At 41.5% G+C, this 11,545-nt stretch overlaps 1 protein-coding gene across 1 annotated transcript in view; it reads left to right on the forward strand.

The window, feature by feature from the left end:
• The window catches only part of bnc2 (basonuclin 2), a 414,234-nt gene extending 402,891 nt beyond the window's left edge, over nt 1-11,343 (forward strand). The window contains 5 exon segments of the mRNA XM_034188627.1: nt 8,898-9,555; nt 9,558-10,493; nt 10,496-11,092; nt 11,095-11,239; nt 11,241-11,343. Of these exon segments, the coding sequence (XP_034044518.1) occupies nt 8,898-9,555; nt 9,558-10,493; nt 10,496-11,092; nt 11,095-11,239; nt 11,241-11,343 (2,439 nt within the window).
• Nucleotides 11,344-11,545: the final 202 nt, after the last annotated feature.

Consider the following 11,545-nt stretch of genomic DNA (forward strand, 5'->3'; position numbering starts at 1 on the left):
TATGTCGACCTGAGTTTGAGTCCTGGTCACTACACCTGTCCTTGGGTGAGACACCTTCATCTACATTGTCTCCAGTCCACCCTCCTTGTAACTTTGACTGGGGAAGTAACCTGCATCAGACTGGGGTCCCATCCAGAAGAGTCGTGGTTTCTGCTTCACCTGCTTCACCTCAAGGAATCTGGGTAGAACAACCAACACCAGTGGGCCCAAGGGCCAATAAAGGATCATCTTCTTACTTATAAAACCTGTGTAACTTAGTGGATAGCACATTACTTGAGTTCATCATTATATTTCATGCACTGTTCAAGTACAAAATCAACACATAGTAAAACAAATACAACACATCAGGTTTTCACCCCCTTGTGCATGTTCTGAATAATTCTCACACCTCCTGTTTGTCTGTTCCCCCTCATGCACCTCCAAACATCGTGACCTGGCAGCTTCTCCAGACTTTTGATCTGACCATTCATTTCTGATATTGTCACAATTATAGATATTGTTGTGCACTATGTTGGGTCTTCAAAAAACTAAAATATGCACAGATGTATCTGATGTGGAACTTGCTGTTACACATAATATTTCATGCTTCCAGCAGATGTTTTATCAATATCTCTTTCCCCACGCAAATGTAAGTGCATATCATCTCTCATTAAAACCAGACCACTTTCAAGGAAACCCATGTGTGGACATACCAGATGACACCACTATTTTTTCGCTAAATGCTCTCCAGGGAGACAGCGTGGGAAAGAATTCTGAGTAACGCCACGTTTTTGTTGAGCTGCTAGATGACTTTTTGCAGTCGGCTTTGTACAAAGACAACTGTAAACCACATGGTACCAGCGCAGTTTTTTTTTTCCTGCACAGAAGTACAGTTACGAAGGGTTGGTTTGTGTCATTTTTGTGGAATGTACAGCCACAAGTTGACAGCTGTAACTGATCGATGCCATCCAAAGTGTTTTTGATGATCCAGTGGCATTGTTCTTCTTGCAAAAGCACATTTTATTATGATGATCCAAGCCAATGTTTCTACAGTTGAAAACTCACCGGAGACAAAAAACAGATAGCTCAGCTGTTAGGCCACATCACAAAGTAACCGATTCTATTGATGTGTAGGGCATCAACGGGGAATTTACCATGATCAGAGTGTGAATTTCAACCTCTACATTTCTTACAAATGCCCACCACCCACGTCTGGACTTAGCTACTGATTTCCCTGTGGTCCATCACAGGGGAAGGAGTAGAGCTGGTTGTTCACACATGACCTCTGACCTGCCAACGGGGACCCAATCGGAGAGCAGCCTGCATCTTGGGAGCTCTTGCCCTCAGATGTGATGGCTGCAGGCAGTGGGCTTTTCATGAACCCATCCCCCATGGCACCCCCACGCCACTAGATTTTCTGAATTATTCATAGAACCAGTGGTGGGGTGGGAAGAGCAACAGAATATGGAAAAGGCACGAGGTTCAAGACCTTCTCAGATCACAAGGAACTTCTGCTTAACCTCCCTTGAAGTCATGAATACAGGGATAGAGCAGGTTTTTTTTTTAAGGAATTGGATCTGAAAGCAGGCTTGGAGATCAATGGGGGTTCCCTTGAGGTGCGATGGAGATCGCATGCACTGCGAGGTGATTGGTGAATCAATGTGGTTCCCATGGTTTGCTTTGCCATTGTGAGAACTGATCCTCTTGTTTGCAAGTGATACTGTTTTGTGATCAGTTGCACTCCTCTCTCTTTAACTGTGAACACACACTGTAGCTGTCATCCAGACACATCCTGTTGTGAAAATGTAAATAGCTGCGACTTTATAGGGCACATGAGATCTGAATGAGGGTCAAAGAGCTCCTGTTTGATCTACAATACTCAGGCACACGACAGTACGGCACACAGACAGGTAGAATTTTCCCCTTGATGTTCTCCAACCTGACATAGTCATTGAGTAGGATAGGCGATGTTTTGTGAAGAGCATATACATGTTAAGCTGTTAATCCCTAATGCACACCGTGCACCCTAATAAAGTCGCATGCACAGGCTCTTAATATGGCGAGGCGTAGAATCTGCTAATTGCATAATTGCCTGATTTGTTTTACCTGACACTGATGCCCTGGAACCATGACAAGGCCATCATTTGCTCATCCTCACTGTCAGCAAATTACAAGGTGGATACGCCACCACACCACCCTCCAAACACCACGGTGTTACAGAGACGGGCATGAATTAAGAATGCATTGCGGCAGGCGTGCAATGACTAAATACCGCTGTTGCCAGATTAATTCTGAGAGACACGGAGGCAGGCAGATAAAATAAACTAACAGCAGCAGGCTGTCCACCAGATAAAGTGTGTACCCCATCGTCTCTCTGCTGTAATTATTGGCTAATAGTCATTAACCTGGCAAACAGAGGTTTAGCTGTGTTGTTTAAAGGACTCTGGGATGCATAATGACAGACTAATATGTCATAGCGCTGGGGGATATGGGGTAGGGGTGGATTAATGAGATTTTACTGGAGGGAGTGTACAAGAAGGGTGGGGCACGCCTGGAAAATATAGGGGAAAAGAGGGCCACATTAAGCTAATTGGAAGATGAGTGCCTACTTGTAAAAGTGCTTCTAATGGCATATTTGTTTCTCTCACAGCATCAAAAGACTAATGCAGGCGAGTGTGGTACTGGAGTAAGGACTTCAGGGCCCCTGTGTTTGTCTCAAAATGCGTCTGCACGTATTCTTTGCACACAATGTGTGCACATTATCAACTTTGACTGTGTAGTAATGTTAATGGGATTATATATTTGATTTGACTCCAATGAAGTGACATATTGGAAAAAACATGCAGTACTGTGCAAACATTTGTTCTCTATGTGCCTACAACTTTTGTTAATAAGAAAAAGATGCTTAATATCGAATATAAAAGAGTTTTTGGTGCTCAAACAACAAATGTCCTGCATAACATTAAACCAGATTATTAATTATTTTATTATTATTTACTGATCATCTCCAACTGTCTTTATGTTATGTGTTGGAGAGTACACCTAAAATAAACTGATTTTATTTTTATTTGGAAAATGGGTTGTAACTTGATGAGTGGTTTCTTTCATGAAAGAAAAAATAATAATTATGTTGTCATACAAATGTTGCAATTTCAAATTTGATTTTCTGTTGAAACACCGATTGGGAAAAAAAAACCTCATGCCCTTCATATTTTTTATTTGTTTGTTTTTGTCCCTCAAAATTATATGGCACAACATTTAGCACAATACTGTATATCTGTTGAACTGCAATTACATCTAAAGTTTATACACAGAAGTGCCTTCTCTGTCAGTTGAAGCTGTAAATTACACAATCAATATGAGCAAAACCATAAAAAAGCTGTTTATACACATTTTATTGCACAAAATTGCTACCTTTAATTTAAAATATCCATTCTGACTTGTATAATCTGAATCACATACAACGGAAATAAAAATAATAATATTAACACCCCCTTTTGCATCTCCTCTTTTTTATTTTTGGAAATAAGGTTTGTAATTCATATTTGACAAATTAGTGGGATTTAATAATTGGATTTTTGTTCCAATACAAATGTCTGGACATTTCAAACGTGAGTTTCTGTTGGCTGACCAATGAAGAAGAAGAAGAAGAAAAACTACACATTTATCAAAATTCTAGATTGCCTCAAACTTTTGTTTATGGTGCTAAACAATTTCACAAAAACTACTGATTTAAATATTGATTCTGTTCTATTAGGAAAGTAATATGTGCGCAGCATCCAGTTCCAGTCCAGACATTCAGTAGTAAGTGATGGTAATCTCTCTGATGCAGTTTTTTTTTTCCTTTTAATTTTTATTAATACATGTTTACACTTTTAGTAAAACTTTTGGGTGCCTAAGACGTATCCATAGTACTATATAACTCAAATCATTTTTAATGTACAACTATGTATTGGCTTAAAAAAACTAACTGCAGTTTTCCACTTGGACTGTACCTTAACCAAATCCTCTCAAATAGCATCAAATCCTTTCCGAAACCACTATGCCTCATTTCTGAGCTCACGTCGACTCTGTGCCCTCTGCTCGACCCCAGCCAGAGTGCTTGTTGACTGACCTCCAAAAACCATTTGACCAGTCTCAGACAGAAGCAGAAGTGCTGACCCGCTCTGACAGCTGGCTGGTCCTTCCCAACACTAATGGGTTCCAGTTTGGCCGGTGTCGCTCCGTGTCGGCGGTGTGGAGGCTCAGTTCAGGATTGAGGAGAAAATGAAATGCCCAACCCATGTTGTTCTTTGTGAATAAGGCAGGGCTGGATGACTGTGTGTGAGAAGAGAGCAATTTTGGGCAATCCACCTTTTCTGAGGGAAAGGTTTTATAGTTTTATTGAATAATATTACTTATAATTTGATAATGACTCGCATTCTTAAAGGAGCTCATTGGGAACTTCTGACATTTATGAATTTTTTTCAATTCCAAATTGAAAAGTTCAACTGAATAAAGTCAGAAAACTCATGTTAAGAGCTTTAAATGATCTTAAATTGAATTAAATATGGCCCAGCATTGGCACCCCAACACTCACAGATGAATATAATCCAAAAGAAAAGAAGAAAAAAAAATCACTTCTTAAATTACAATTTCTCAAGAATTTGTCTTGTTGTGGAACTATTTAAAGATTCACTTTTTAATTTGCTTTCATTTTTCTTTTTTTTTTTGGTTCAATTAAATCAAATGGAAGTAGTAATGCCCAGATGGCCATGCAGAAATAATAGTACCCAGGCTAGAATTTAAAGTCATACCTCCAGGCAAAACTCCAGAGCGCACACAGAATGAAAGTGTAAAATGTTTTTTAATGTATATTTAACAGCAAATACCCCAGTGACTATTGATGTTTCATCTCAGAAGAATCTGTTTCTCCAGTATATCTGAGGGCATGATATGAAGCTGCTCACACTTTTATTTTCTGTTTTTCTGCACTTCTTCCTCTGTCTCTCGCTCTCTCTCTCTCTCTTTTTCTCCGTCGCTCTTTAAACATTTATCTTCTGTTTTCTCCTTACAGGCCTTTTGTGCTTTGTAATGTTGGTTTTTACAGCTTTTTACTCACCAGAGTTGCCATTTATCTTTTATAGATGCCAGCATCTGGGAACACGTGTGAAATGTTACCACTTCGCTGTGACAAATAGTCATAGCTTGCGTTATTCCCTTGTCGACACTTGCGCACGGTCCCACGGGAACCTGTGTGTTAACTGTAGGATTTACACCACCTCTTTTTTCCTTCGTTCCTTCATTGCTATCACACCCTACGTTGAACAGCAGCTGCAGCAGTTTCAAGTTTTGGTTTTTCAGTACCATGAAACTAGAAAAAACTACAGCACTGAGTCCACTCACCATGTTCACCAACTTGGTACAGAGATGCTTGCGTTACACCAGTGATCATTTTTAGCAAATAGCGATGAAATTAGATTGGGAGTAAATAGCTCTGCTCTTTTAGAGAGCTCTCAAAGGATCCGAGCAGCATCGAGGATTCTGCCAAGTGAGCTAATCCTCAGGATTTAGCTAAATATGTGATCAATATATCTGGCAAACAATCATACTAAAGCTTAAATTACACAAGAAGGAATTTGGGCTCAGTGGTGGAACAACCCTTAGCTGCTATTGATGCTCTTGAAATCAGTCGTGTGTGTGTGTAAATGCACTCAGTTGTATGTGATTAGATGTGTCAACTCAAGTAGCAGTCAGAAATATGAATTAATTAGATTATTTAGTATTATACAAGTGAGCAGTCAAAAGCAGTATTTAATACAGACAAGACATATCACAAGCTCATTGGCATGAGTCTCGTCAGTTTGGAACCCAGGCGCTGCCATGTAAAAGATGGAGTTCCCAGTCCCTTTCCCCATCTCCTTCACAATTCCTGTTGTCCTCTGGTGGACACCAGCAACAGAATTACTTCCATATCGAGCAGAAACAAGTCTTTTCTTTATGCCCTGGTCACACGGCGATAGCTGGACAACGGATAAAAAGTCAAAAATCGCTGAGAAAAGGTGGACGAATGATCGTTCACCTTTCCCATCACCAAACGAAACAAAACCGAAACTAATCCAATCCAATTCACTTAATTTTCATAGCACATTTTACAAACAGAATGTTACCAAAGTGCTGCACAAAAATGGAGTAAAACAGTGCTCCTACCATAAAAAATAGTATAACTAGATTAAAACCATAAATAAATAATGACTATATCATTACAAAAGTACAAAATCAAACCATAAGTAAAATCCATAATAAAATATCATAAAAGTACAAGTTAAAACACTAAAAGAATGAAAGAAACACGAAGTGAACACTTTAAACAAAATCAAAACGAAACATTTATGATGACATGACTGATAGCAGGTATACAACCGAGCGCAGCCAGCCTTGTCTTCATTTCCGTAGCACTTGCAGGTGTGAGATTTTGTTTGTCTTGACAACAGGTGAAAGATTGTGTTTGTCTTCACATTCCTAGATCTTCATCAGCCATGGGGAACTGTCTGGGTCAGACGAAGCCTACTACCGAAGCCACACACACGTAGGCACACGCAGGCCAGCCACAAACAGTTGAAATGTGCGTAAATAGTTTAAGTAGTTGATAAAACATTCTTAACGCTATTGTTTCTGTATGAAAACATTGCTTTTTTGTCCTAAAAATAAACAATTCATTCGCGATACAAGGATGTTTCGTTCAGCTCGTCGAAGCTTTAGTTATTGATTCATTCATATATCATTGTGTTCGTTCAATACATCGGACTTGGGAGGTTGAACGACGCTGACATTACGAAAACTGAGCAAACGATAAGAAACCGTCAGGAACAAAAGCAAAACAAAATACGGACGATTTGAGGTTGTCATTGGTATTCATTCAAATTTTTCAATGGTTTAATATTCTGACAAAGAGCCAGCTGCGGGAATGAAGCTGAACGAAGGTTAAACAATGCCCCCGAAAGTCAACGAAAGTCCAGATGTCTTGTTTCGCTTGGGCTTCGTTGTCCTTCGTTAGTGCCGTGTGACAGGGACTTTAGGTTTCTAGTTGTATGAAAGTTCTTTTCTGGTGCCTCAAGTTCCAAAATCACCAAAACAAAAACAACAACAACAAAAAAACAAACAAACAAAGACTATTCTGCAGGATGGACAATCATACGACAGAGTTTTAGGGCCACACTGAATTTCTTTTTTTTTTGGACTTCGAGAATAAAGTCGTAATTTTACGAGAAAAAGTCGTACTTTTACGAGAAAAAAGTTGAAATATTATATTATGACTTTATTCTCATAATATTATGACTTTATTCTAGTAAAATTACGAATTTATTCTCGTAATATTACGACTTTATTCTCGTAAAATTACGACTTTATTCTCGAAGTCTGAAAATTACGACTTTATTCTCATAATATTACGACTTTATTCTCGTAATATTAAGACTTTATCCTCAAAGTCTAAAAAAAAAAATTCTATGTGGCCCTAAAACGCCATCGTACAATCAGCTACAGTACTGGGTGTAATTTAACTTTGCACTTACGTCATTGATGAAGATCCTAATGACTGGTGTAGGTCAAGGAGACAACCACATAACGCCTGGATGGTAGATAGAGATACTTTGAAGAAATAGGGATGGACTAAACCTCTGTCTGGGTGGCTGCCAGTCAGGACGCCTGGGAGTGGTTCTGTAAGCCAGAAGATGTGAGAATGTGACACACTAGCATGTGCTTCTATACCTGATCTGAACTGATGCAACAGAACAAGAGCCCATTTTTCCCAAAGTGCCTTGCCAGGTCTTGATATCTGACAATATGCACATTTAACAGAGTGAAGCTTTTTTGTCTCTTTAAGCTGCTGATAGTGTCATCTCCAAAAGACACTGGCAAAAAAACTGCATTTGGAAGAAGAAAGCCCAAGACTCCATTGGGACAGCTGTGATCTCTTAGGAAGAGCAAATCTGTTTCTCACCATTCCCAGGCATCCGCAATTAGAGAAATTACAAACATCAGTGAGTGTTTAAAACAACATAAATTGTCGAAATTTACTGTACTTCAGTTCTGACCCCTTCTATACATTGCCAACGTCACAGCTCTGGACACAATCAACATTTGAATGTCATTTACAATGAAGTATTTCACCATTAATATTTAAGGTGATACAGGAAATGCATCCTTTAAACCTCCCTTACATGCTAATATCATCATCAATATTTCAGATGACAATGGTTGTACAACACATCCCTCAAACGTCAGTGTGATAAAGAAGAATATGCAGCCCGTTTGGTGAGTGCAGTACAATCTTAGCGACAGTGTCACTTTATCCTTGTGCATAAATAAACATGAGTAAGTCTCTCTTGGAAACTTTAGCAGGTTCTTTCCTCTCTTAAGCATTCCAAAAAACAAAAAACAAACAAAAAGCCATCTATACCCAAGGTGTAATTAGTAGATTGCATTAATTCTTCTATTATTTTTCTTTGCCATTTTTCCATTTTTTTATTGTTTTTTTTTTTTTTTTATCTTAATGATTAACATCCCTGTAATTTTGGAAATTACAGAGGCCTGCTAATAACACCACCCCAGCCATCTCAATTTTGTGGCTGAGACTTAATTGAAGTCTTGCTTTTTCTCATTACTATACTGTACATGTAACGGTCACATCTCCAGGGTTGAGTAACACAAAAGGTGAATGTGTATAATGTGGACGGATAAAAGAGGGCAGTGGAAAGGGGTTTCTAACAAATGCTTTTTGTTACTTGTTGCTCCAGGGGCCTTTGAATTTCATGAACAAACATGTTTGCTCTCACACAATAACCTCAACTCTAGCTTGTCCTGTGACCACAATCATTATGCACGATCGATAATGTTTTTATTTTTGTCTTCTCTCTTTTCTCCTCTGGGGCATCCAGGATGCTGCAGGGAAGGTGTTGGACCGCTGGACCATTATGTCTCGAGAAGAGGAGATCATCACCCTGCAGCAATTTCTTCGCTTTGGTGAGACCAAATCCATTGTGGAACTAATGGCCATTCAGGAGAAGGAAGGTCAAGCAGTTACAGTTCCCTCCTCCAAGACAGACTCTGGGATTAGGACATTCATTGAGAGCAACAACCGGACCCGCAGCCCAGGGCTCCTGACACATCTGGAAAACAGTAGCCCATCCAGTATTCACCACTTTGAGAATATACCCAACAGCCTAGCCTTCCTGCTACCCTTCCAGTACAACCCAGTCTCCGCCCCTATGCTTGGATTGCCCCCAAATGGCCTGCCAATGGAGCAATCAGCTCTCCGGCTTCGTGAGCCCAGCCTGCCCAACCAGAGTGAGCAGGTAGACACCAGTGAGTCCGAAGTGTCCCTGTCACCCTTCCGCACAGGACAGAGCCCCAGCCGTATACCCCTTGCAGCCATGAACAACATTGAACCCAAGACAGAACCAAACAACAGAGCATCACCTATTTCACCAACCCCTTCCACACAGCAAGGTCAACAACAGCAACAGCAGCAGACACAGCTCCAACAACAGCAGCAGCAACAGCAAGGCCAACAGCAGCAACAGAGTCAACCTCAGCAGCCAATAGCTTGACTGACCATCAGGTCCACCATCACTTTGTCAAGGATGAGCAGTCTAAAACCATCACACATGCTTCTTTTTCCTCAAAGATGCACAGAATGCGCCGAATGGGTGCCACTTCACGCAAAGGCCGTGTGTGCTGCAACTCGTGCGGTAAAACCTTTTACGACAAAGGTACGCTTAAGATTCACTATAATGCTGTACATTTGAAGATTAAACATCGTTGCACGATTGAGGGCTGCAACATGGTCTTCAGCTCACTACGCAGCCGCAACCGCCACAGTGCCAACCCCAATCCTCGACTGCACATGCCCATGCTGCGCAATAACCGTGACAAGGACCTTATTCGTGCCAACTCTACCAGTGGTACACCTGTAATCTCGAGCACCAAGAATGGTGGTTTCACACTTACAAGTCCTGGAAGGCCACCACTGGGGTTCACGACTCCACCAGTAGACCCTATGCTTCAATCACCCCTACAAAGCCCACTTGTGTTTCCCTCCCTCAAGTCAGTGCAGCCAGTCCAACCAGTTCCCCCATTCTATCGCACACTACTTTCCCCCGCAGACCTTGTCAGTCCGCCGGTGTCACTGCCAACCAGTCCCATCCTACCACCTACCACCAACAGTACCACCCTGATGGACCAACAACAGCAGATCCTGGCTGCAGCTGTGGCTTCACACAATAATGTTCACGTGTCAGAAGCTGGACCCATGTCCCACCGTTTACCTACGCCAAGTGCCAACCAGGACGTCACCACTGGCAACAGTGACCCTGCACCCAAGAAAAAGCCCCGTAAGTCCAGTATGCCAGTGAAGATTGAGAAAGAAGTGATTGATGTGGCAGATGAGTATGATGACAAAGATGAGGATGATGATGATAACATCCACCATAATCACCACCATCACCAGTCATCCCTTCTTCACAACAATGTCAAATTAATGGAAACTGTAACAGAAACAACAACAGTGGTAATGGTACTGGGAATCACAGTGGTGGTAGCGGGCAGCAGTCCCCTTCCCAGGATGAGATGAGCCCTGGGCTAGCTCTGAGAGGCATGATGAGGCATAGTGAAGATGAGTGCAGGGAAGGTGCTCGGAGTGACAGCAGAGGAGTAAATGACATTCGAAGCTCGAGTGAGCTCCGGTGTATGGACAGTTTTACCTCTGAAGACCAAGATCATGACAGAGACTTTGAGAATGAATCTGAAACCTCTGATTCTAAGATGTTCTACCGCGATGATATGATGGAAGTAGAGGAACACCAAAAACACAGCAGAGGTGCAAGGCTTGACAAGGAACATGATGATGAGGGTAATGAGGAACACCAATTGAGAAAGGATATGGAAGGCAAGGGGCACTCATCACCTTTACCTCACCAGCTCCCCATCAAAATCAAGGAAGAACTCAATGACCCTACTTATGACATGTTCTGCATGAGCCAGTACGGCCTCTATAATGGAGGCATGGCAGCGGCAGTGGCCACCGCAGCAAGCATGGCTGCTCTGCATGAGAGTTTCATTTCATCGATGGGGTACGTGCCAGCCCTCCCAAGTTCCCTTCCTCCCAATCACCAGATGGTGATCCGTGCTCAAGCCCCGACCCCAAGATTTGCTATGTGTGTAAAAAGAGCTTCAAGAGTTCGTACAGCATGAAACTGCACTACAAGAATGTTCACCTCAAAGATGCACGTGTGCACTGTGGCCGGCTGCAATGCTGCTTTCCCCTCCCGGCGGAGCCGAGACAGGTTAGTGCCGGAACAGGGTAATGGAATTGTCCAACTGTAAGGATCTCATGCACACATGGATTCAGGACAAATGTTTAATCATTTTTTTAATATGATATTGTAATTACATTAATGATCATAGACTTTATGAGCTGTATCATCACGTCCTGTGGTGCATGGACAAAAGTGCATAGCGCACATGCATTTGAGGCACATCTATTTGCACTTTTCTATTTTCAGTGCATGGAATCTGACTGCCAAGT

Source organism: Thalassophryne amazonica, chromosome 15 (assembly GCF_902500255.1).
Source record: "Thalassophryne amazonica chromosome 15, fThaAma1.1, whole genome shotgun sequence".
NCBI classification, from domain to species: Eukaryota; Metazoa; Chordata; class Actinopteri; order Batrachoidiformes; family Batrachoididae; genus Thalassophryne; species Thalassophryne amazonica.